The sequence below is a fragment of the Eleutherodactylus coqui genome, chromosome 4, assembly GCF_035609145.1.
Source record: "Eleutherodactylus coqui strain aEleCoq1 chromosome 4, aEleCoq1.hap1, whole genome shotgun sequence".
Lineage (NCBI taxonomy): Eukaryota > Metazoa > Chordata > Amphibia > Anura > Eleutherodactylidae > Eleutherodactylus > Eleutherodactylus coqui.
The window spans coordinates 206,108,137-206,136,115 of record NC_089840.1 but is presented as its reverse complement, the minus strand read 5'-3'; the positions used below and the strand labels follow the sequence as shown (position 1 = coordinate 206,136,115).

Genomic DNA, 27,979 nt, shown 5'->3' with positions numbered 1-27,979 from the left:
AGCAGGTGCTGTCCGGGGTCCCTGCCGCTGCTGTTCAATGAATGGCTGTGATTGGTGCATCGAGCGCTGGCTCTGATTGGTTGAGCCAGCGCTCGAGAACCAATCAGAGTAATCTTTTGCTGGAGGCGGGGTTTTCAACCCTGTTACCAGCAAGAGATGGTCTGTCGGAGTCTGACATTTTCACCGAAGTCTGCAGGAAAGCCGGAGAGCAGTGGCAGGGACTCAGATGTGTGTCTGCTAGGTGAATATTCCTTTTTTCTTTCTTCTGTTTTTTTACATAGTGTAGCTAGGGCATTTAGTGCTGTCAAAAACGTGGCACCAACATGCTTCGTTTTGAAAATCACGTACTAAAAAGCTCCGCAATTGAGCATCTTTCTGCGCCTGTGTGAGCGGTCCCATTGAAAATAATGGGAGCGTTGTACTGTGTGTGTTGAAAGTGCCACAATAATCGCGGTAAAAAGCGCTTGCGTGGGAGGCCTTAGAGTTTGCATTAAGGCTGCAAAGCCCAGAACTCCTGTGAAAGGTCAGGCTAAACAAGTAATCACGTCTCTAATTGTCTTTTTTTATACAGGAACATTTTAGGCATGTTCACACGGTGAAATCTGACAGAGTTTTCCACATGGAATCCATCTCTAAAACTATAGCTAAAATCCGCAGCTGAGGCCTCCTTCACATGACCGTATGCGTTTTTACGTTCACTCGTACGCAGAATATATACGCATGAATGACTTTTTGACATCATCAAGTCCTGAATCCTGATCTTACTTAGCATATTCAAATACAATCACACGGGGAGCTGCTGCGCGAATGTTAAAAAATACATACAATCCTCAGAAATCCTCAGAATGGCATTAAAATGCCTAATTAGGGCAAGCTGTTTTTGTTTCCCAGCGTTGTACGCAGGGTAACTCCCTCTCTCTATGGCAGCTGGCTGCATATCATGTTGAATGATAGGGCAAGACCTATCTTTTCACACGCCGTATAAAATATGTGGCCGGAAATAATCGCGTATGCCCTATTTTTTCACGAACGTATATTTTACGTGGTTAAAGAACGTTTATCTGAATGAAGCCATTGACATCCAATACTTCACATAGTCTAATTTTAGTTTTTTTATGCGCCAAAAGCCCTCCATAAATACGGTCATGTGAATAAGCACTAAGCCATTTTTTTCTGCGGCGTATTTTGCCACAGATCAACAGACAGATTTTGCCCTTGTGCATGGGCATAATCCGTGTGCGGAATTTCCAACACAGGTTCCTTGTGAATTCACGTTAAGAAGTGACATTCTCTTCTTTTTTCTCGCTTAAATTGGATTTAAAATCTGCAGTGGAAAAATCCAGACTCCTATTTAACTGAATGGGATGCGGATTTGGCGTAGATTTTGGTGTGGAATCCATGCCAGAGCCCAGCATGTGAACATACCCTTAGGGTTCTTATGTTGAATTTTTTCCACCCAATATTTTTATTTCTAGGATGCTTCTTAAGAAAAAAGCTAAATTTAGTTGCAAGATGAGCTCAACTTGCGTCACACCCTCTCCCTCCTTCTTTTCTTCCTCCCTCCTCCATTACCTGCTCCTCTGCTATATTACCTGAGCCCCTCTTCACCTCTTCACACATCATCACAGGGAGCCCTAAGCAGGTGTTCTATGCCTCAAGTCATGGCCAACCAGGTAAGTGGACATGAAGATGTGTATTTCTTGTGTGCTTCTTGAATCAATTTTCCTTATTTAGTCAGCACTGCATCTAGTATAGAGTGTATAGAATGTATATTGTATATACACATACACAATGCAGATATATAGTACAAGTGCCAGTATTTGCTAGTATAAGTGATACCTTCATCAACAGGATGCACCACTTGGCACAGGCTAAAACGGAAAGTAGACTGGGCATGGCATCATTTTCTGCCACTTTCTAGGTAGAAAAGTGATGAAAAAAATGGATAAATCAGTGAGACTCTGATGTCCTGCTCCACTTTCTGACATATTTGCATAATTACAAAATTTGGAACATCACATTTATGCCAGAAAATTAGCAGAAATATATTCATATATCTGTTTCTGTTTTTTTGGGAGGGGGGTCCATTAAGGCAGGAACACCGTACATTGGGTACTACCATATTATTTTGGTATTACTGTTGTTATTTATTGCATTATTATGTATTATTTAGGTATGTACATTAGTTATATGGAGGTATAATTTAGATACTGTATAGTACCATTATAAGGGTAGTATAAGATGTAGAGATGAGCGAGCACCAAAATGCTCGGGTGCTCGTTGCTCGAGTCGAGCTTTCCGCGATACTCGAGAGTTCGTTTCGAGTAACGAACCCCATTGAAGTCAATGGGCGACTCGAGCATTTTTGTATATGACCCATGCTCCGCTAAGGTTTTCATTTGTGAAAATCTTCAAAACCTACGAAAGTGATGGAAACAACACAGATACGGATAGGGCAGGCGAGGGGCTACATGCTGGGCTGCATCTCAGGTTTCCAGGTCCCACTATTAAGCCACAATAGCGGCAAGAGCGAGCCCCCACCTCTAACAATTTTTACTTTGGACAAACCCTCATTAGCAAGGCACACCTTAGTTAAGCACCACACTACCTCCACCAAGCACAAGCACTGCTTGCGGGACACAAAAGTGTCCCTGCGCAGCCTTCAGCTGCCCTCATGCCACACGCTGGCCACATAGCCACACCACGCTCATGTCTATTTATAAGTGCGTCTGCCATGAGGAGGAACCGGGGGCACACACTGCAGAGGGTTAGCAGGGCCAGGTAGCGACCCTCTTTAAAAGGGGCGGGGCGATAGCCCACAATGCTGTACAGAAGCAATGAGAAATATAATCCTGTGCCTGGGCCACAGCTTCAGCATGTTAGTTCATGTTAGTTCATCTGCGACGGACTCATTAAATCAGTTAGCTTTCCTTTCACTGCTCCAATGACTGGATTAGCAGGAAAAAGCTCCACAGCTCCAACCTGGCGTACTTGCACTTCCCCCGGGACATAGGCCTCAGCCCACACCCTCAGCAAACGCGGGCATGAAGCGGACTTCGATGCTAGTTCATCTGCGACGGGCTCAGTAAATCAGTTACCTTTCCTTTTCCCGCTCCAGTGACTGGATTAGCCAGGAAAAAGCTCCGTAGCCCCAACCTGGCACAGTTGCAGTTCCCCCAGGACATAGGCCTCGGCCAACAGCTTCAGCAATTGTAGGCAGAAAGCGGACTTTCACTGCACCCAGGACATAGGCCTCTGCACAAACCCTCAGCAATCGCGGGCCTACAGCGGACTCCAATGCTAGCGTAGCTGTGAACGTCTCATTAGCGCTGTATCGCTCCTCTTGTTAGTCCCAATGCAGTGCCCCGAATAGCTGCGGTAACGTCAGATAAAATACAGGTTGGCTTCGGCCCACACTGCATGCCCGAGTCAGACTGTTTTTTTTTAATTAATAGTCACAGGCAGGTACAACTCCGCTCTGGATAGTCTGTGTGGACCCACAGCATGGGTGGGTCCCAGGAAGCCACCGACAGTGCATAACTAAATCCCATTGCAGTCCCCCGGATAGCTGAGGTAACGTGAGATAAAGTACAGGTGGGCTTCGGCCAACACTGCATGCCCTAGTCAGACTGTTTTTTTTAAAAATAATAGTCTGTACAGGCAGGTACAACTCCGCTATGGGAAGTTTGTGTGCACCCACAGCATGGGTGGCTCCCTGGAACCCACCGACGGTACATAAATAAATCCCATTGCAGTGCCCTGGACAGCTGAGCTAACGTCAGATAAAATACAGGTGGGCTTCGGCCAACACTGCATGCCCTAGTCAGACTGGTTTTTTTTATTAATAGTCACAGGCAGGTACAACTCCGCTATGTGAAGTCCCAGTGGACCCACAGCATGGGTGGGTCCCAGGAAGCCACCGACGCTACATTAATAAATCCCATTGCAGTGCCCCGGACAGCTGAGCTAACATCAGATAAAATACAGGTTGGCTTCGGCCTACACTGCATGCCAGAGTCAGTATGGCCTTTTTTCATAGTCACAGGCAGGTACAACTCCGCTATGGGAAGTCTGTGTGCACCCACAGCATGGGTGGCTCCCTGGAACCCACCGACGGTACATAAATAAATCCCATTGCAGTGCCCTGGACAGCTGAGCTAACGTCAGATAAAATACAGGTGGGCTTCGGCCCACACTGCATGCCCAAGTCAGACTGGGTTTTTTTCATTAATAGTCACAGGCAGGAACAACTCCGCTCTGGGAAGTCTGTGTGGACCCACAGCATGCGTGGGTCCCAGGAAGCCACCGAGGGTACATTAATAAATCCCATTGCAAATACCTTGTGAGACCCAAGGTGCTGCGACTCACATAGCAATGGGCAGTCCATGTGCCCACACAGTATTCATTCTGTCTAGGTGTCGGATAGCTCTAGCGACACCGCAAGGGGAAAGGCATCTGCACTATGCACCCTACCCAGGTCAGTCAGTCAGTCAGTCACTTTGTGCAGGACAGGGAAATCACCGCTATGGGAAGTCTGTGTGTACCCACAGCATAGATGAGTCGAAGGAACCCAAAGACAGCATTAAATATGAAGGAATCAGACTGCCCAAACATGGCAGACTTAAAGTGCGTCGAGGCCATAGGCCTCTGCCCACACCCTTAGCAATCGCGGGCATAGAGCGGACTCCGATGCTAGTACAGCAGTGAACGTCTCATTAATGCAGTTACGCTCCTCTCCTTTGGCCCAAACGAGTTTCTCAGATAACTGTGGTAACACAAGAGAAAATTCATGATGCGCATTGCTGATCCCCTGACCCTAAGCAGGAGGAGGAGGTGGCCTTACAAGGCCAAGAAACCATGACCAGGGCCCGCTGTAGCTTGTGTGGGAAGGATGTGAGCGGTCCAAGCAAACACCTTGTGAGACCCAAGGTGGCGCGACTGACATAGCAATGGCAAGTCCATGTGCCCACACAGTCTTCATTCTGTCTAGGTGTCGGATAGCTCCATCCACACCGCAAGGGGAAAGCCATCTGCACTATGCACCCTACCCAAGTCAGTCAGTGACTTTGTGCCGGACAGGTAAATCACCGCTATGGGAAGTCTTTGTGCACTCACAGCGTAGGCGAGCCGAAGGAACCCAAAGACAGTAATAAACATGAAGAAATGATAGTGCCCAAACATGCCAGACTTTCACTGTGCCGAGTACATAGGCCTCTGCACACACCCTCAGCAATCGTGGGCATAGAGCAGACTCCGATGCTAGTATAGCTGTGAAGGTCTCATCAATGCAGTAACGCTCCTCTTCTTTGGCCCAAACCAGTGTCTCAGATAACTGTGGTAACACGGGAGAAAATACATGATGCCCAGTGCTGATCCCCTGACCCCAAGCAGGAGGAGGAGGTGGCATTACAAGCCCAAGACACCATGACCAGGACCCGCTATAGTCTGTGTGGGAAGCACATTAGCGGGCCCAGGGTCAGGCTCGGTTCCAAGCCTCCACCTTTGTGACCCAAGGTGCCCTGAATTACATAGCAACGGGAAATCCATGTGTCGCAACATAGATAGCTCAACACTGGAAGGGACAGTCTTTGAGTTCCTTGGCCTAGCCTATGCTGTGAGTGCACAAAGATGGTATTACACAGGAAGAAATCGGAGTGCCCAACCATGGGAGAGTTTCGCCCCGCCAAGCAACTTGGCCTCGGCCAGCAATTCTGGCCTAGTCAGTCACTGTATTATTTGTGCCACATAGGTAAAACACCGCGATGAGAAGACTTAGTGCACCCATAGTATAGACGGACCGTTGTAACATTCCTGTAGCAGGTATTAAAGGTATAAACAGACCCCAGGAACATTTCTGTAGCAGCAGTATAGGCAAACCCCAGTACCATTTCTGTAGTGGAAGTATAGGCAGACCCCAGGAACATTTCTCTAGCAGCAGTATACGCAAACCTCTGTAACATTTCTGTAGCAGCAGTATCAGCAGACCCCTGTAACATTTATGTAGCAGAAGCATATGCAGACCCCAGTACAATTTTTGTAGCAGCTCTATAGACTGTGAGGAAGGAAGAGCAGCAGCCAGAGGATTCAGAGTTCCAGCAGTGGACTGCGTAGAAGACTGGATGCATTTTCTGCCATCCACGACAGGACCTGCTCACACTGCTCTGTTTGCAATAAAGGTCTACCACGTGGACCCATAAATTGTGATATGAAGCTGGGGACCCCAGAAAGTTGCCTCTCTCCTAATCCTGCAGCAGCCGGCTGGGATACACCTGGATCAGGAACTCGGCCTGTGCCCACACCCTCACTTGGAACTCCGAATCCTCACCCGCGTCCACATCCTCGACCCCCTACCCCTCAGCATGGTGGATTACGAATAGAGCAGACACAGACCGCTGTAAATAATTATGGAATTATATGCGTACACTTTCACTCAGAGAGCGGAATCGTAACGCTAACTCCAGGCAGAAAAAAATGGAAGAAAGGCCGCAAACAGGCCTAGCAATGCAATACTGGTGCACCCAAACTCTCACCAGACACCCAGTAAAATGCAGACGGTCAGAGGTAGCCCAACAAAGGAGCTTTTTGGTTTTTTAAAAAAAAAGAAGATAGGCTATATACTGTGTATATCACTTTCCCTCTATAAGTACCTGTGTTGGCCGTATGCTGAGCGTCAAATTCACTGCAGACACAGGCTGGTGTAAATAATCTTGGAATTATGTGCGTAGACTTTGTCACTGAGAGCACTCTAGTAAGGCAAACTCCAATCAGAAAAAAATAGTCAGGAAGGCCGCAAACAGGCCTAAGTGCAATAGTGATGGACTACAACTCCCATCAGACACCCAGTGAAATTTAAACAGTCAAAGGCAGCCCAACTGAGGAGCTTTTTGCTTTTTTTGGTCAAAGAATACAGGCTATATAGTGTGTATATCACTTTCCCTCTATCAGTCGCTGTGGCCATATGCTGTGCGTCTCTAATTCACTGCAGACACAGGCCAGTGTAAATAATCTTGGAATTATGTGCGTAGACTTTGTCGCTGAGAGCAGTCTAGTAAGGCAAACTCCAGGCAGAAAAAAATAGTCAGGAAGGCCGCAAACAGGCCTGAGTGCAATAGTGATGGACTACAACTCCCATCAGACAACCTGTAAAATGCACACAGTCACAGGTAGCCGTAAGAAGGAGCTTTTATTTAAAAATTTTTTGAAAAAGAATACTGGCTATATAGCGTGTATATGACTTTCCCTCTATCAGGGGCTGTCGTCGTATGCTGTGCGTGAAGTTGACGGCAGACACAGAGCGGTGTAAAAAATTTTGGAATTATTGGCGTACAGTTGGAGGCTGACAGCGGTTACGTAAAGTTAACTGCAGCCAGAAAAAAAATTATACGGAAGGCTGCAAACCAGCCTAGCTGTGCAATAGTGATGGACTACAACTCCCATCAGACAACCTATAAAATGCACACGGTCACAGGTAGCCCTAAGAAGGACCGTTGGGGTTCTTGTACGCAGGATCCTACACTACCACTCTCCCTATCTCAGCAACGCTGTCCCTATACTATGTAGTACAGACTGCAGCCTGAGAACGCTATAGCTGTAATGGGGCTGCACGCCCGATATACAAAAAAAAAAATGTGCAAAACTGCTACCAGCAGCCATAACAGTAATGCACATGGTCAGATGTGGCCCTAAGAAGGACCGTTGGGGTTCTTGTACACAGAATCCTACACTAACACTTTCCCTATAGCAGCACCAGCACTGTCCCTGATCTCTCCCAGTGTGTGACTGTGGCGAGCCGCGGGCGGCCCCACTTTAAATACTCGGGGGTCACTTGATCTCGCCAGCCACTCAGTGCAGGGGGGTGGGATAGGGCTGGAACGTCACAGGAGGAAGTTGTAATGCCTTCCCTGCGTTTCTATTGGCCAGAAAATGGCGCAAAACTTTCAGGGAAGGAAATGGAATTGACTCGAACATCGCGTGGTGCTCGCCTCGAGTAACGAGCATCTCGAGTACCCTAATACTCGAACGAGCATCAAGCTCGGACGCGTACGCTCGCTCATCTCTAATAAGGTGACATAATTTGGATAGTGTATTGTAGTATTATATGGAAGCATCATTTAAATGATTTACATGTTGGTGGCCACCCAATTGTGTTTTAAAACTGCAAAACAAAATCGCTGTCAGCTGTGCACAGTGACGGTGATTACAGTGCTGTTACCTCAAGTAGTGGTAGTGCCTTTAGTTGTAATGCTCCACTTTCTCCTTTCTACTCTCTCAAGCCCACACCACGATAAAGACTTCTTCTATACATGACTCCTCTCTGCCTACTCTCCTCATCCTGCCACTTCCTCCTCCTTTCAATACCCTCTCATAGTAATAGTACCTCCACAAAGTAATAATGTGCACTTTGTGGCCCCAGAAAGCAATAAAGTGCCCCTCCAGGGCCCTGATTAGTAACAGTGCCTCCTCCGTAGTTACACTTTGCAATACTGCCCTTTCTGCAGCATAACTTACTTGTAGTGCCCCCTGTGACTTCACTTAGTAATAATTCCCTCTCTCTGGCCTCCATCATAATCGCTCCTCTGTGGCCTCCTTTAGTATTACTGCCCCTTGTACAATCCAACTCCTCTCTTCCAAGTGTAACCAATTGGAATTCAGAGAGAAGCCATCATTGACTTCCTTTTGAACTGTATGGAGGACTGGTTTTGGTACATCATGGGTTGCAGATAATTTATTGTGTATCTCTCTGACAGTGTGGTGCAATTATTATTATTTGCTGCTCATCTTAAGTACACTGTGTCACATGTACTGTCATATAACAAAGAATATGAGCGGGGGGACTGTCAGCAGCCAGAGCGGTAGAGAGACGGTGGGTGGGACGGAGCAGTGAGGTGCCACAGTTGCAGAGACATGGCGGGCGGGACAGAGCAGTGAGCAGGCACAGCCGCAGAGATACGGGACAGAGCTGTGAGGCACCATCAGCGAAGCACAGTGGCAGGCACCCACTGGGGGCCGCTCTAAAATGGAAGCATTTTCAGCTAACAATGTAAGCCTAACACTAAAACTAACCCTAACCCAACATCCCAGGCAAATATCAGTCCACACGCTGCTAGGACCTTGCTGAAGCCAGCCAATCAGCAGCTTGTGGCCATACACTGGGCATATACAGCACATCACTAGGTCTCCACCCATACTTGTGGTGGAGACAAGATACACCAGTACCAATTTTATAAGGATTATGTCTTTTAATCACATCATAAGACATGGTGGTGTCAATAACCATAAAAACAATAACCAATAAATCAATAAAAGGGGGAAAGGTGAGGGTGGGAGGGGTAGAGAGTCATCTACGCTGGTTCTTCATAGATTCTGGCCTGAAGACTTGTCCTTCGTAACTGTATGTGAAACCCTCAATGGATGAAGGGGATGTATTTGAGTTTAGCGGAAGTGGGATAACAGATTGATATTATTGTGACCTTTTGGTTATTTTTTAAAATCAATCCATGGTGACTAGATGGTTACACTTTTTTTTCTGGTACCGTTCTCCCAGCTTATGAGTTTGGTGTATTTTGTTTCCCCATTGGGTTAGGGAAGGGGGTTCTTTGTTCCGCCACGTTAGAGAGATGAGTAGCTTGGCTGCAGATAATACGATTGTTGGCAGGGAGTCTTTTTTTGGTGTAAAGTTTTTAGATGGTTGCAACAGTAATACCTCCTCCAGTGCCAATTTTATTGAGGTTGGACTGATTTTGTAGATTTGGGAAAATATTTGTTTCTAATATGAACTATCCCTGTGCAATTCCACCAAATGTGGAGGAGGGTGCCCCCTTGGTGGCCGCATTTGCTACAGCTATTAGAGGGTGTTAAATTCAGTTTGAATGGTTGATGGGGAGTTTTGCACCATCTCGTAATAAGTTTAAAAGAATTTTCTTGAATGCGGAAACCTCTTGAGAAACTATGGGAGTTGCTTGGGATTTTGTCTGTATTTTCTTTAGACAGGGTGATATTTAATTCTTTTTCCCATTCCCTTAAGTATCAAGGCTTCTGTGGGGCTGAGTCTAGGAGTTCTCCCTTTTGAAGCTTAGAGATTCATTTTTTTACAAGGTTTGGGGAAAGATAGATACGTTTTAAACCATAGTGGGTCTCTTAGTGCATTATGGTAGAGATCCTAAAATTTTTTGAGTAGTTTATAAAGATTTAATGCTTCCAAGAAATGGGGTTTGTGGTTTGGGGTGAGAGGTTCCATTTATTCTGATTTAGTAATTTTATCGCCTTATAGTAATTTGGGGTGTCTGGGAGGCAGAAGCTTCCTTGTTGTTTCTTTTGAGTGAGGTATGTAAAGGCAAGCTGTTGTTCCAGATATATGCACTGAAGAGTTGATGTAGTTTGTTAAAGGATGTTTTGGGGATAGGGATCGGGACAGTTTATAGCGTGAAGAGGATAGTTGGCATAATGTATGTTGCTACTAGATTTTTCCTACCCATCCAGTAGATGAAGGGAATGTTCAGGTGTTTTATTTGGTCTTGAACCTTCTTAGGAAGTGGCGTGAATTAAGATTGTATAGGCAAGATGGGTCTGCATATAATGTGAGGCCTAGATATTTGACCCCACACGTGGGCTAGGCGCAGGGTGAGAGAAGTTTCACTATGTGTATGCTTTGGGGGGGGAACACTTACATTTAAGGCTTCAGATATGCCGTTGGGGAAGAGCCACCTGATAGGAAGTTTTTTGGTTTTGAGCGTATCTGTTAAATGGTAGTTTACACGTATAATTACAAGATTACATGGACTGCAGTAAACTTTATGTTTTAACCCCTTAGTGACCACCCATACATGTTTTCCCATCCTGGGTGTCTGGGTTTTAAAAACACGCTGGCTCTGTAGACTAAAACCTCAGGTCTGTGAGTATAAAAAGCTCCCCGCTTTTGGCTACCCTGGATTTGGCTATCCAATGGATAATGGCGATCGCATCAAAGTTTTTAAAAAGTTAAAGTTTAATCTTTTATGGTTAAGGGAGATGAAACTTTACACTCTTTGTTCAACTTGTACGTGATCACCGTTATCCACTGGATAATGGTGGTCACGTGACCAGGAACCGCTCACCATGACCCTCGGTCACTGCTCCAGGCTCTCGTGCACCTTTAGTAGCCAGGAGCAAGGAGATTTTTCCCGAGCCCTCCCCAGCTACTGCACTTGCGTCCACCATTTTGCCTGTGGATAAAGATCATGTTAGGGGACATTGCCAGAGGATCTATGTAAGTAATTTTATCTCCCCTCGGAGGCAGGGATTTTGAATCTCCAATCCAGGAGGCGATGACAGAAGACTTCAAGCAAGTCTGCCAGAGCTTCAGGCGAGACATGCGGAGTGCTGACAGCGCCTAAGAGGTGATGTATTCTTTTTTTTATGCAGCTGGGGCTTATTTTTGGAGTAGGGTTTATATTTCAAGCCCCCCACTGAAAATCCTGGCAAAAGGGCACTATAAAGTCATGCAACTTTGTAGCGACACAAAATTGCGAATTGTCGCGAGTAACAGACCACCCATGCGATAGCGCTGAGATTTTCACCCATGTGAAAAAGGTGTAAAGTCCAGAGACCCAGGACATGAAAACATGTATGGGTAGTCACTAAGGGGTTAATATATCATGGACAGTTCCCTATTTTTCCTTCTTGTGTTGTGGTGCGTTTAGATGAAACGATTATTGTAAAAAAACAATTACTGGATCGTTCGAATTTGAACGATAATTGTTCAGTGTAAACACGGACAGCGATGAATGATAATTTGTTTGCATATTGTTCATTGTTTGTTTTGTGCAAGCATGAAAATTACCGTTGTCTCGTTTGCTAATTGTTAAGTTAAATACTGATCATTCAGAGACACAGTGAATGTGAATATCTGAATGATTTAGCTGCAGTCAACAGTGATTGCCACATGTAAGTGGTTGACAGGGAAGGGGCTCCCTGTGTCACCCATCGGCACCCTGCAATGCAATCACTAAGTTCCCATGGCAGCAAGAGGCCTGAAAATAGGCCTCCATGTCTGCCATGTATCCCAGCTATTGGAAAATCACTAGGTCATTAAGACACATAATAGGCTGGTTACTAAGGGGTTAAACATCTACAGTTATGTATAGGAACTGTAGAAACAAAAGGAAATTTCAAATCATGATGTATTGCAAAGTTGCTTCATTTTTCATATGAAATATACTGAGACAAGAAAAAAAACCTAGTTGTGAATGCAGACGTCACCTGTAGGTGTTATTATCGCTGCAAAAAACTGCATTTCGGAAATATTGCATATGTTTTCTTTTACTTATGTTTCAGAAATTCCTTCTGACCATTGCATTTGGTGCTGGAATCCTTGTGGTCTTCTGCAATGCAGCTTGTGAACGTGGTTTAAGTGAATTGAAACCGGGTGAAAAACCTGAAGGTGAGTGGAAGTGAATGTATCACGAATTAGCAATTGATTATTCTTTTTACCACTATTATTAATTGTCAGGTTTTACTAGTAGTTGTATTGGACTAGTTTGGAGGTTTTGCTAGGCCAGTAGTTGCTGTAAAGTTTTCAGTACTGCACAAATGATTAATTTTGTCTAGTAACAGTGTACCAGCTTTAAAACATCACATATTGTAGTTAACCTGTTCTTTAGGTTTTTTGTACTATAGCGTACTAGCGGAAATTAATAATATAAACCTTTTTTATAGCGCCAACATATTCTGCAGCGCTTACAATACAGGGGAAATAACACAAGACAACGGTTACATGAAGTAATCAATTGATGGAAACAGTAGGGGTGAGGGTCCTGCTCCAACAAGCTTACATACTACAAGTAATGGGGTGATACAGAGGGTAAAGAGGCTGGAGATGTGCACAGTATGGTGAGGTGGAGAGTGAGGGGTGCTATACACACAGACAATGATCAGGCCGTATAGTGGCGGAATCGGGATGACTGAAGGTGCCGATTCCACGCTGAGAAAAGGGCGTATTCTAGCGATGTTCTTGAGGTGCAGCTGACAGGTTTGGGTGAGAGATTGGATGTAGTGGGTGAAGGAGAGATCGGAGTCGAATATGACCCCAAGGCAGCAGGCGAGGAGAACCAGGAGAGGGCAGTGTCCTTTAGTCCAATTGAGCGAAGCATAGTGAGGAAAAGTTTGTGGTTGACAGTGTCGAATGCTGCAGAGAGGTCAAGGAGGATCAGTAGGGAGTAGTTGCCCCTCGATTTGGCAGTCAGGAGGTCGTTGTTAGCCGTAGATGAACCCATTATACACATACAAAAGCAGTAATGTACTCCCAACAGTAGAAGGGAATACAAACATATGTTTATGTTAGCTCCGAGACCATGCTTATAATATAGCAACGTAGCGTGTAAGATTGGAAAAAGACAGTTCAGCCTATCCCCCCCCCCCATGTAATTTACAAACTTCAGCAGCTCGCTAAGGAGACATGTTCACTAGTAGGTTTCGCATATCTACTGCATGAAATTTATAAACTTCAGTTGGTGGCTGAGGTGAAATCGTGACTTGTTGCTGTGTCATGTAAGCTGCATTAGCTTCATAGCTACATTGAACCCTCTGTGGTGACATGTTTGCACAACAACGATGGTTAGTTTCAACACTGGACAACGGTTGACAATTAGATGATGGTTGGACTGTTATTGGTGGCGTTAGCACTTGAGATGACATGATGTCATGTTCAGGAGATGTGAAGATAGCGATGAAGAACTATGCTTCAATGTAGTTGGTCATTATGCACTGCCAGCTATGTATGTTTACATTTGTGAGGTGTCATTTATTGGAGTCTCCACACAGGTGTCCAGCTGTCTCACAACCAGCTACAAACTTCCAGACAGAGTACTGCTGTATCCATAGCAACTGAGGCCATGGGGGTTCGTGGGGGATGTAGTCTGCCCATAATCCCTCATTCAGCTGAGAGACCATGTGACTGATCACATGACGGTGACATCATCACAGGTCCTGTCAGCACAGGAGCTATGAATGTGTAAATTTGTGAGGCATCATTTATTGGAGTCTCCACACAGGTGTGCAGCAGTCTCACGATCAGGTACAAACTTCCAGACTGAGTACTGCTGTATCCATAGCAACTGAGGCTGCAGTGGTTTGTGGGGATGTAGTCCTCCCATAATCCCTCAATCAGTGCACAAGGAGAATAAAGGACCTGTGATGATATCACTGTCATGTAATCAGGGGGTAGAGCTAAGAGCCAGTAACTGACATCGCAGGTGCTGTCAGGCTCCGCATGTAACTCACACAGCACACACGGACTGACAGAAAAGTGGTCGTTAGCACTTTGATTAATGATTATAACATATAATATTGTATAGCTCAAGAAAGGGCCGTCTTGAACTCTCTTATGGAGTTCGCCATTACCACGTCCTCAGGCAGAGAGTTCCATAGTCTCACTGCTCTAACAGTAAAGAACCCCCATTCTATGTCAGTGTGGAAACCTTCTTTTCTCTAAACATAGAGGGCGCCCCCTTGTTCTAGTCATATTCCTGGGTATAAATAGATGATGGGAGATCTCTGTATTGTCCCCTGATATATTTATACATAGTTATTAGGTTGCCCCTCAGGCGTCTTTTTTCTAAACTGAATTACCCCAATTTTGATACCCTATTTGGGTATTGTAGTCCACCCATTTCATTTATTACTTTAGTTGCCCACCTTTGTACCCACTCATGCTCTAATATGTCCTTTTTAAGTATCGGTGCCCAAAACTGACCACAATATTCCATGTGTGGTCTGACCAACGACTTGAAAAGAGGAAGAACAATCTTCTCGTCATGTGCCCCTAGACCTCTTGATGCATGACCCCATGATCCTATTTGCCTTGGGAGCAGCTGCCTGACACTGATTGCTTCATTAAACTTACAGTTAACTAAAATCTCCGCCCCATGTAACTCACTCACTCTTGCCCTGCTCCTGATCATCCGGAGTGAGTGAGTTACATGCTCCGCCCCTAATCACATGACGGTGATACCATCTCAGGTCTTTCACCCGGAGGTCATCCTGAGTAAGTGAGTTATGCAATCAGGGGCAGAGTATGTAACTCACTATGGATGAAGCACCATCATGCTCCGCCCCTGATCATCTGCCACTGACTTGGGATGAAGACCTTTGATGACGTCACCATCATGCGATCAGGGCGGAGCGTGTAACTCACTCATGGATGGACAAGTGAATGTTAGTAGTTTGAAAAAGAGGCAGACTTGTAGCAAATATTTCCATAAGTATTCTGTACATATGAAGAGGATAAAAATCCAATCACTTGCTTCAAAAACAACTCCATTCAGAAGTATCAAACATCTGCCATGTGTGAACATACCCTGGGGGTATGGGTACACATAGTGGAGAACTTCCTCAGCAAAATTTGCACCAGATCTCTTTGGCGATTTTTCATGCGGAATTCACTCTTTCCAATGAATGTATTAATGAATGAAATCCGTGACAGAGCATACTGCAGATTTGAAAAACTGCAGTATGACTATATTTCGATTCAGAGTTCTCCTACTGTAAATGTATGTAGTTCGTTAAAATCCTATTTACTTTCATTTTACTGAAGTTTGTTGTGAAATTTTGGCACTCATTCCACAGCCGAAATTCTACAACAATTACACTATGTGGAAACTCGCCCATAGGCCAATTTCAAATGTCCATAATATGGATGCACCATAGTGTCTGTATTGAGACCACAACACCCAGGCCTCCTGCAATGTCAGTAAAAACAGGTTTCTAATTGTCTTAGTTCATATAGGCCCCCTGCACTCGAGCGGGATTTTCACAGAATTTCCGCCTGTGTCCGCTGCCATAGGATTGCGTTAGATAATGCAATTCTATGCAGACGGACGCGATTTGTCCGCGTGAAAACATGCGAGGAAAACAAATGGCGGCATGTTCTATTTCTGAGCGGGTCTCGCAGAGGCCTGCACAGAAATATCACTGGTGACGGGCTGGCTCCACTCTGCGCATGCGCCAGATGGGTGGCAGCCAGCACATAGTGCAGAGAGAAGACGCCGGGAGCGGTTGAGCCACAGGGCTGTGCAGGGGAACGAGTCTGCATCCCGGTGTGATTATTCTCGCAGCAGGATCCGACCCGGCTGTCTGCAGGCGGCCATAGGGAGAAATAGGATTCTATTTAGAATTCCTTGTAATGTTTTTTTGTTTCTAGGTTGTTACGTTAAAGGACAGATGTATCCACTCAACAGTAAGTGGCGGACAAAAGATTGCTGGGACTGTACATGTGGTTCTTCTGGAGACTACGAATGCTGCACAGCGTAAGATAAATATAAGGAATACTACAATATATTAGCATAAGCAGTGTGAATATATTCAGTGCTATAAAGAGGGTAGTCGTGTGCAATAAAATAAATATACTCTGTAGTAAAACTAAAAGGTTTAAAGAAAAACACCTAATGGGAGGTTCCTCCTTAGAAATGTTGCAGAAACTTTTCGATGCAGAATAATTTTTATTCTGAGGTAGAGGCACAACACTCTTAATGGTTACTGTCACTTTAAGAGGTACATGAGTATAAAGGTTACAGACCATAGAAGAGGTATACTAAACTTGATGGTTCCTCTCACATGTAGTGGGCTTATCTTTTTGAAGGAGGGAACAGTTGTAGCTACTTTAACAGTCTTTTGCTGGTACTTGGAGAACTGTGCATCTACACCACAAATTCTACAGCAATCAAGATACGAAGACGGCTCTTGCCTGAATCTTTTATGTGGCTATGTGTTTAACGGATGCTACTGTCTACTGCAGCATATCACATCTAAGCATTGTTTGGTGTTGCAGCAGGTTCTTGAATGTCAATGTCCTGGTGCCTGATAGGCCCAGCTGCGTAGCTAAAGGCTCAGGAGCCCGGATGCAAAAGTTCAAATGCTTGGCCCATTGCAGTGATTCATCGGTACAACCACGTGTAAAAATATTTCAAATTTTCCTCCAACCACAGCACACACTTTCTTGTAGTGTGAGCCTATTTGAACCTTTGACCATGCCATGGGGCAACCAGTAATAAAACAATGCTGAAGTTGTTGTAGCATTAACAGTGCTACAAGAACATCATACAGTCACTGGCTCTCTAGTAATAGTCTCTCAGACTCACCACCCTATGTCTCTCTTCTTCTGAAGTGACTCTGAGGGATTCTAGCTCCTACTCTCTCCTCCCGACTGTCCTCACGTGGTGTTAACTCAGGCTCTATTCATCCTCAAGTAATTGTTCCAAGAAGAGTGCTCCCATCAGAAATAGAGCTACAAGTGTCCCCTACAATAACAATGCCAAGCATCATGCTTCCATAGTACCCCTGACATTAACAATGCCCAAAGAGTGCCACCCAAAACAATTGCACCAAAGCACAGTGGGCCGGCATACCTTAAAAGTTGGACAAAAGTGAAATTTACGAATTTAATGGCCAAAATTGGTAGTTTCACTAATTCGGGGATGTCGAATAAGAATCCGATTAGTTTGTTACGATAATCGTCGATATGGCCGTATGCTGGGCAGCTGGCCAGCCAGAATTCCTATATAAATGCGGTCAAAAGAATACATTTGTTATTAGCCTATATAATCTTTTAGTGAAAAAACAAATATTGTCAAAATTAACTTAATAAACATTTTATTTCAAGTAATAATTAATTTCTGTATTGTTCATAGCTGTAATAATGTAATATATAATGTTATGAATATGGCCTCATCATTATCTGAGCTCTCTATTTCGGATTCTGCTGCTGATGCTGATGATTTCAATGGCAGGTCTGACTAACTTGAGTATAAGTCGAGGGGAGATTTTCAGTCCATTTTTTTTGGCTGAAAATCTCGACTTAGGCCGCTTGCACACGGGCGGAAATCCCGTGGCGGGATTTTCCGCGGGATTTCCGCCACTGAAAGCCTGCATAGGAGTGCACTCCTATGCAGACAGCCGCGGTTTGGCCGCGTGAAATGACGCGCGGCAAACAAACCGCGGCATGTCCTATTTCTGTGCGCGGCTCGCAGAGCCTCGCACAGAAACATCACTCACCCGGCCGACGGCTCCGGTCTGCGCATGCGCCAGCTGCCCGGCAGCCGGCACATGAAAGAGCTGGGGCCGCCAAGCGCGGGTGAGTACGCGCTCGTCCCTGCAGGCGCTGGGGTCGGGTCCCGCGGCGAGAATTCTCGCCGCCGGATCCGACCCGCCCATCTGCAGATGGCCTTATACTCAAGTGTATATGGTATTTAAAACTTTTTATGGATTTTAACCCCTTAAGGACATGGTCTATTTTGGCGTTGAGGATTTTTGGTAGATTTTCATCTCCATTTTTCAAAAGCCATAACTTTTTTATTTTTCCGTCGACGCGGCCGTATAATGGCTTGTTTTTTGCGTGGCGAACTGTAGTTTTTATTAGTACCATTTTTGGGTACATAGACTATATTGTAAAACTTTTATTATTTTTTTTATGATCGTAGGGAGAGAAAACGCATCAATTCTGCCATAGATTATTTTTTTTAAAGCGTTAAATATGTAGCATAAATGACACACTACATTTTTTTCTGCGGGTCGGTACGATTGCAACGATACCAAAATTCTTATATTTTTTTTAGGTTTTAGGTTTTTCCACTTTTCCACAATAAAAACCCTTTTTTTGGAAATTAATTATTTTTTACTAAAATCACTGCATTCAAAGCCCTATACCTTTTTTATTTTTCCATGGACGGAGCTCTCTGAGGGCTTATTTTTTTGCAAGACGAGCTGCAGTTTTTATTGGTACCATATTGGGGTACATATGTTTATTTTGATCACTGTTTATTGCGTTTTTTGGGAGGCAAAATGCTAAAAATTAGCATTTTGCCTCAGTTTTTTGTAGTTTTTTTAACGCTTTTTTCACCGTGAAGGATAAAAAGCGTGTTTGATTTATTGTACAGGTCTTTACGGACATAATGATACCAAATATGTGGGATTTTAATACTAATATGAGAAAAAGCATAAAAAAAAAGGTTTTTTAACCTTTTTTTTTACATTTTTATTTTTTGTACATTTAGATTTTTTTTACACCATCTGTGTCCCTTTGAGGGACTTACACTACAGCCCTGATCATAGGCAATGGCAATACAGGATGCCGGTATCTGGCATCCTGTTGCCATGGCAACCAGCTCGGCTCTATGCGATAACATCGCGAGAGCCGGCTGAAGTCACAGATGGAGTGCGCTCCCTCTATGAACCCTTTCCCTGCTGCGATCTACTTAGATCACGGCAGGGAAGGGTTAACAGCGCGCGGGGGGGGGGGGGGGCATCCCCGATGCACCCCTGCTGTCGCAGCGGGAGGCCAGCTACTAGTGACAGCCGGCTCCCGCTGCGGGATAGCGCGAGATTTGCTATGATCTCGCACTATCCCTATGACGTAAGGGTACGTCTTTTTGCGGTAAGTACCCCACTCCCATGATGTACCCTTACGTCATGGGGAGGGAAGGGGTTGATAGATTTGAAGCGTATTTATTATTAATTAGTTATTTACTAGTTATTTAGTTATTAACCAAATAGTCTTACAGATCTAGTTATGTTATAATCTTGCGGAAATATATTACAAAAAATTCTACAATGCTTAATGTTCAGTACTGCGCGGCGTAGACAAATACGCATTTAGTACATTATTTGGTACATTTGAACACTCGTCATTATCGGAGAAAGTATATTATAACTCGGTATTATGCAAGCATCAGCAAAAATAATTTACAGTATCATTTTCTATACATATGAATGGCTATTTTAGTAAAAAAATATAACGCCGGACTAGTCCAGACTAATTTCGTACGTCTAGTCTTTTTAGGTCCATTTACCACCAATTTTTAAAAAAACTGATAATTTTAATAGAAAACTAATAAACAGAATTCTGAAATCCATACGTTAATTAACTATTTTCAGTAATCACTTCCTATATAACACATAAATAACCATATTACACAGAGATCGTGCAAAACGAAGAATAAATACAGCAAAGTCACAATCAGAAATATAAGAACAAGATGTGACTTGAAACGATTGCATCAGAGGAGTGGTGATCGGGAAAAAAACCTGACTCTACCCATCAGAACAGACTGTTCCTTCATCTTTACTAACACACAGTTATGAGCGCAAGTTATGAAACTTGATTTTTTGGACTTTTGACCACTGTTATAGGAATTCTGGCCCACAGTGCAAAGCAGAACTTCCCCATAGTTCTCCCAGCATTAACCCCTTGATGACATGGCCTATTTTGAGCTTAAGGACCAAGCCTTATTTTTCAAATCTGACATCTGTCACTTTCTGTGCTAATAACTTTTGAATGCTTTTACTTATCAAGGTGATTCTGAGATTGTTTTTTCGTGACATATTGTACTTTATGTTAGTGTAAAAATTTCATCAATAAATTTTGTCCTTATTAGGAAAAAAAATCCAAATTTACTGAAAATTTGGAAAAATTCACAATTTTCAAACTTTGAATTGTTTTCTTTGTAAGATAGAAAGTCAAACACCACAACATAGTTATTAATTAACATTTCCCATAGGCCTACTTTACACAGCAATCATTTTTAAAGTGTTATTTTACTTTTTGCAGACTCCACAAAGTATATAAATTTAGCAGTAATTTTTCACATTTACTAGCAAATTTCAAAATCTAAATTTTTTAAGGACCAATGCAGTTCAGACATAGTTTTGCCGAGCCTGTATATCAGAATCACTCATGAATTGCCCCATTTTAAAATCAGCACCCTTCAAAGTATTCAAAATGGCATTTAGAAAGTTTATTAACCCTTTAGATGTTTTACAGGAATTAAAGGAAAGTGCATCAAAAATTAGAACAGTTCCTTTTTTCTACTGATTTTCAATATAAAACCTTTTTTTTAATATAAAACAGTAGGAGTTAGCAAAGAAACAAAACTTGGAATGTATTACCCAGATTCCGCAGTTTTTAGAAATGCCCCATATGTGGACGTAGCCTGTTGTATGGGCACATGGTAGGTCTCAGAAGGAAAGGAGCGCTTCTTGTCTTTTTGAATGCAGATTTGGCAGGAATAATTTTCAGACCCCATGTAGTGTTTGCAGTGCCCCTGAGGTAGCAGTACATTTGAAACCCCCAATAACTGACCCCATTTTGGAAACTACACCCCTCAGGGAATTTATTAAGGGGTGTAGTGAGCGGTTTGAACCCACAGATGTTTGAGGAATTTTTTTTAACAGTTTGAGTTCAATACGAAAAAATCCAATTTTTCACATAATGTTTAGCTTTAGGCCCAGATTTTCATTTTTCACCAGTGGCAGAAGGAAAAACGTACCCCATGATGCTGTACCCAGTTGCTCTCGAACACGGAAATGCCCCATATGTGGACGTAGCCTGTTGTATGGGCACATGGCAGGACTCAGAAGGATAGGAGCGCTTCTTGGCTTTTCGAATGCAGATTTTGCTAGAATAATTTTCAGACCCCATGTAGTGTTTACAGTGCCCCTGAGGTACCAGTGCATTTGAAACCCCCAACAACTGACCCCATTTTGGAAACTACACCCCTCAGGGAATTTTTTAAGGGGTGTAGTGAGCGGTTTGAACCCACAGGTATTTGAGGAATTTTTTTAACAGTTTGAGTTCAATACAAAAAAATCACATTTTTCACATAATGTTCAGCTTTAGGCCCAGATTTATATTTTTTACCAGTGGCAGAAAGAAAAAACATACCCCATGATGCGTTACCCAGTTGCTCTCGAACACGGAAATGCCCCATATGTGGACGTAGCCTGTTGTATGGGCACATGGCAGGACTCAGAAGGATAGGAGCGCTTCTTGGCTTTTCGAATGCAGATTTTGCTGGAATAATTTTCAGACCCCATGTAGTGTTTACAGTGCCCCTGAGGTACCAGTGCATTTGAAACCCCCAACAACTGACCCCATTTTGGAAACTACACCCCTCAGGGAATTTTTTAAGGGGTGTAGTGAGCGGTTTGAACCCACAGGTATTTGAGGAATTTTTTTTAACAATTTGAGTTGAGAACGAAAAATTCACATTTTTCCAATAATGTTCAGCTTTAGGCCCAGATTTTCATTTTTCACCAGGGGCAGAAGGAAAAAACATAGTCCATAATGCATTACCCAATTACTCTGGAGCACGGAAATGCCCCATATGTGGATGTAAACTGTTGTTTGGGCACATGGCAGGGCTCAGAAAGAAAGGAGCGCTTTTTTTGAATGCAGATTTTGCTGGAATAATTTTCAGACACCGTGTAGTGTTTGCAGTGCCCCTGAGGTACCAGTGCATTTGAGACCCCCAACAACTGACCCCATTTTGGAAACTACACCCCTCAGGGAATTTTTTAAAGGGTGTAGTGAGCGGTTTGAACCCACAGGTATTTGAGGAATTTTTTTTAACAATTTGAGTTGAGAACGAAAAATTCACATTTTTCCAATAATGCTCAGTTTAGGCCCAGATTTTTATTTTTTACCAGGGGCAGAAGGAGAAAACGTAACCCATGATGTTACCCAACAGGGAAATGCCCCATATGTGAATCTAAACTGTTTTTAGGGCGCAGGGCTCAGAAGGGAAGGACTTAGCATGTGGCTTTATGTATAAGCTGTGTGAAGTACATCAGGGTAAAACGTCAGGGCAATAAAAAAATTAAAATTTCAGGGACGTGTGGTAGATCTTAAAACACTCATTTATACAGAGGCCGGGTTGTGTGGGGCATGTTTCACACTGGTATATGGTGTCTTTTCTTATCCCCTGTTTGTAGCACACTCTGCACCTCTTTTGGGTCCTTCCCTTCGAGAAAATGCTGCCCTGGTACAATTCTTGTGGCCTCGCTTCCAGAAGTACTGGGCCTCTCCCCCACCTCCTGGTCCCCAAATATTAGGTCCTTGATAACTTCCTCTTGAAATTCAAGGAATGTCCCCCTGTGGCCTGCACCTCGGAACAGCACGTAGGCATTATACAGTGCCATCTGTACGAGGTGCACGGCCAGTTTTTTGTACCACACCCGTGTTTTCCGCATGGCTCTATAGGGCTCCAGTACCTGGTCTGATAGATCGACCCCTCCCATGTACTTATTATAGTCGAGGACGCAGTCTGGTTTGGGGGTCTCTGCACTGGTACCTCGTACTGGGCAGGGGGTACTGCTGTGGCCGTGTATTGTCGTCAACATAAGGACATCCCTCTTGTCCTTATATTTAACGCACAATACATTGTCGCTGCATTGGGCCCGGCTCTCACCCCTTCTGAGCAGTTGCCCAAGCAGCGTCTTAGGGAGGCTTTTTTGATTTTTCGGAACAGTGCCACATGCCACTGTTCCTCTGGAAGCGAGGCACTGAAACAGGGGGACACTGGTATAAAAGTTATCCAGGTACAGATGGTAACCCTGGTCTAATAGTGGGTGCACCAGTTCCCACACTATTTTCCCTGTTACTCCCAGCACGGGGGGGCATTCTGGGGGCTCAATTTTAGTGTCCTTCCCCTCGTAAATACGGAACTTGTGGGTGTACCCTGATGTACTTTCGCACAGCTTGTACAACTTCACACCATACCGTGCCCGCTTACTGGGCAGGTACTGGCGGAATTTTAGCCTCCCCTTGAAGTGTACCAGGGACTCGTCTACTGCAATGTTTATCTGTGGGGCATACGCCTGGGCAAACTTGGCGTTAAAATGGTCTATTACGGGCCTGATCTTATACAACCGATCGTAATTGGGGTGATCGCTGGGGGGGGCACAGCTGGTTGTCATTGTAGTGCAGAAATTTTAAAATACACTCAAAGCGCGTCCTCGACATCGCCATGCGGAACATTGGGGTGCGGTACAAAATATCGGTAGACCAGTACGCCCTGATTGTTGGCTTCTTTATTAGCCCCATGGTTAGTATAAGCCCCCAAAATTTTTTTATCTCTGGTGCATCCACAGGGGTCCACTTATCGGGTCTGGCATAGCTGGAGGTGGGATTTTCTTCTATAAAATTCTGGGCGTACAAATTCGTCTGGGTAACAATATGGGCAATGAACTCTTCAGAAAAAAAAAACTTGAAGAAGTCCTTCCCTCTGAGCCCTTCCGTGTCAAATTGAATCCCTGGGTTCCCAATAAAATCAGGGATCTGGGGTCTGTAATCTTCCGGGGTACTCCAGTGAGCATCTGATGCATTGGGGTCAGTGGCGGTCCTTGGACGCCTTCTCGGGGGTGCAGGGAGCTCAGACTCGCTGGATGAGGATGAGGAGTCGGAGAATGCCAAAAAAGTGGGGTCGTCATCACCACTACCTGAGTCCGAGTCTGATGCAATGATTGCATACAGTTCCTCTGAAGTGTACCTCCTACGGGCCATATTTATATAAAATGGGGCACACGGGGAAAAAGTTTTATTAGATGGGACACTGCGGGATGGGGTGACCACGGGACGGCAGTCGGAAAGAACGCGGAAACTTATGTGGTGTATTCACGTAAGTGTTTTTTTTTTTTTCTTTTTTTTTTTACACAGACGAATACACTGACACAACACGGACTAACGACACACTACACACTAGACGGACTAACGACACGCTACACTAACTAATGACGGGTGACGGGACAGGTAACGAAATGGGAACAACAGGAACTTTTTTTGTTTTTTTGGTTTTTTTTTTTACACAGACGAATACACTGACAGTACACGGACTAACGACACGCTACACACTAGACGGACTAACGACACGCTACACTAACTAATAACGGGTGACGGGACAGGTAACGAAATGGGAACAACAGGAACTTTTTTTGTTTTTTTTACACAGACGAATACACTGACAGTACACGGACTAACGACACGCTACACACTAGACGGACTAACTAAACGCTACACTAACTAATAACGGGTGACGGGACAGGTAACGAAATGGGAACAACAGGAACTTTTTTTTTTTTTTGTACACCAAGGGATACACTGACTACACGCTGCGCTACACTACACTGCTGATCGCACGCTACAGCTCACTCACTACACTTCTGATCACACACTACAGATCCCTCACTCACTACACTACACTGCACTTCTGATCACTCACTCCACTCTGCTACACTACACTGCCTGATCAATCACTCACTACACTCACTACACTACACTGCCTGATCAATCACTCACTACACTACACCACACTGATCACTAACACTCACTCCACTACACCACACTGATGACTAACTCCTCTCCACTACACTGATCACTAACTCCACTCTGCTACACTACACTCCACTACACTACACTACACTACACTGCACTACACTACACTACACTACACTCACTCCCTGCCTAATCTACACACTAATCGCTCTTTTTATTGCAGTGATAAGACACAGGTGCTCTCTCTACAAGCACCGGAAACACACTGCGGTGCTTGCAGACAGAGCCCCTACTGTAAACAGCGGGAAATATCTGCTGCCGCGCTGTGATTGGTCAGGGAGTTTTTCCCTGACCAATCACAGCGATCGTGGGGGAGGGACCGCTCTGATTGGTCCCCAGCCCGGACGCAGCACTTGTCTGCTGACTATGTCAGCAGACATCACTGCTGTGTCGCCGCGATTGTCACCGCGGCGACACTTTAATGGCATGACGTACCAGGTACGTCATGTTGCGGGAAGTATCCCGCTACCATGACGTACCAGGTACGTCCAGGAGCGGGAAGGGGTTAATAGTGCAACTACATGTTCTCCCCAATACATTGTAGCAGAGTGCCCCTGAAAGAAAAAGAAAACAAAAAAAGACAAAAACTGTCACAGGTTACAGGCCAGAGGCATTATGTGGCCTATAGCTTAAGCAGTTTGTAGGATGGCACAGCAGGAGCGATGACATCATCATACCTTCCTATGTCAGTTACATGCCCTTCCATATGTTACAGCCTTAAAAATCTGTAGTCTAAAACAGGTAGAACTATAGAGCTCAAGCCGATGACTCCTGGATAAAGTTGAAAATGGAATATGTTACAGATGCCCATAATCTTGGGATGTGTCTGTGATTGACTTCCCAATTCATGGACTGCATCCAAACGTAAAGGTAGGTGCGGCACTCAGGAACTCGTTCAAGAATCCATATGAGTAAAAAGGTTATAAACTTTATTTCACTCCATCATTTTAAAACATGTGACTTTTCAACCAGAGACCGCTATATGGTCGAAACCTCTCATGACGAAGTGAAATAAAGTTCATAACCTTTTTTACTCATATGGATTCTTGAACAAGTTCCTAATTGCCACACCTACCTTTACATTTGGATTTATCACTGCTGGCCGAGGGGTCTGAGGCCATTTGTGTAGCAGGCACCATGCTGGAATACTTCCCCACAAAGTGTAGACGGGGAGTGCTGCTGATTACCTTTGTTTTGGCTACACAAATTAATGGATTCTGGTACAAATCCATGCCAAAACCTGCACCAAAAATAGGATTGATAGCATTACCCCAGAAATGTGTGTAAGCCATGCTGCAGCTAGAACCTCACTGTCAATGGCTCTATGTACATAAACACTAGAAGGAACGCAAACACACAGTGAGGGCATGTGATGCAAAAAAACGTGAACATTTATTGCATATCCCCAGATGAGGACAAGAGTAGGAGCGCAACGTTTCGGGCAAAGCCCTTTATCAAGCTAGTGAAGCATAGGATATCAAGACCAAAACAACTGGCGACTTTGGCCCCAATATCCTATGCTTCACTAGCTCAATAAAAGGCCTTGCCTGAAACATTTGGCTGCTACGTTTGTACTCATCAGGAATATGCAATAACTGTTCGCGTTTTTTTGTGCCACATGCGCTCAGTGAGTGATCACCATTCTTTTTGTGAAAATCTATTCCAAAATCTGCATCAAAATTGACATTTAACATGCAGATTTCGAAGTGTACTTTATTCTTTCTTTTGAATAGGTCAAATCCGTGTTGAAAGTCTGCAGCATAAATTAACATGATATGTTAATGATATTTTAATGATTTAAAATCCATAACGCAGGTCAATTTATGCTGCAAATTTTTTACGGAGCATGTGGATGACATTTTTTGGAAATCTTATCCACCTTAGGCCGAATGCCCACGGCCACGTTGGATGACATGGATCCGCTGCAACTCGCCACGGGACAGATGGCTTCCATGGACTGCAATGGAAGCCGTCCATGCGAGGCTCGCACTAGAATAGGACAGGCTGCGATTTTCCCCTGCGAGCGGAAAATTGCAGTTGATTTCTGCACTTGGCATGGAAAAGCGTTTTCAATAGCATGTCCTATGGGCAGTATTTGCTGCAGGATTTGGAGGTGAATGCTCACTCTGCATCCTGCAGTGCAAATACGGCTGTGGGCATTGAGCCTTACTGGTACTGTAAGATGCTGTGGATATTCTGCAAAATTTTCACCACTCCTGAATATCCCTTATACACTCATCCGTATAACTGACTGCTAGAGATGAGCGAGCACACTCGGCTACAGCAGTTACTCGAGCGAGCATCGCTCTTCTCGAGTGACTGCTTACTGGTCCGAGCGTGCTCGGGGAAGGGGGGGGGGGGGGGCGGCGGACTGCTATGACTGTTTGTACTTCTGCTATGATAAACACCGTATATAATAAATTATATATAATACTCATCTGTTCCATATAGTTACGGCACACCAGTCAACTATGATCCGGAGAGATGCAAGTTCGTGTTTGACCAAAAGAACTGTGTTTACAAGCTGATTCCAAATCCGGATCCAACCAAACCGTGTGAATCGTATGGAATGGTGGGATGAACAGGTATGCAATGGGCACCTCAATACTCATCTGTAGTAAAGAAAACAGTCACATTTATTAACCATGTACAAGTTAATAAAAAAAAAGTGTGTTTCTTGCATTGCATCTTGCTGGTTGGATTAAGGTGAATGAATTACCATAGGGCTACAGTGGGACACTAGTACTATAGGAGGTTACAGAGAGGTTCATGTAGGATAGTGGCATTATCGGGATCATGAGCAAAACTGAGTCATGGCTGGAAGAAGTCTTCATGGCAGTCTGG

At 44.3% G+C, this 27,979-nt stretch overlaps 1 protein-coding gene across 1 annotated transcript; it reads left to right on the top strand.

The window, feature by feature from the left end:
- Positions 1-1,565: 1,565 nt before the first annotated feature.
- LOC136625962 (beta-microseminoprotein-like) lies at positions 1,566-27,822 on the top strand. The gene is made up of 4 exons (XM_066600598.1): positions 1,566-1,673; positions 12,313-12,418; positions 16,175-16,280; positions 27,587-27,822. Exons 1-4 carry the CDS (start codon positions 1,650-1,652, stop codon positions 27,714-27,716), a joined length of 366 nt encoding a protein of 121 aa, XP_066456695.1. The 5' UTR covers positions 1,566-1,649; the 3' UTR covers positions 27,717-27,822.
- The last annotated feature ends 157 nt before the right edge of the window (positions 27,823-27,979 follow it).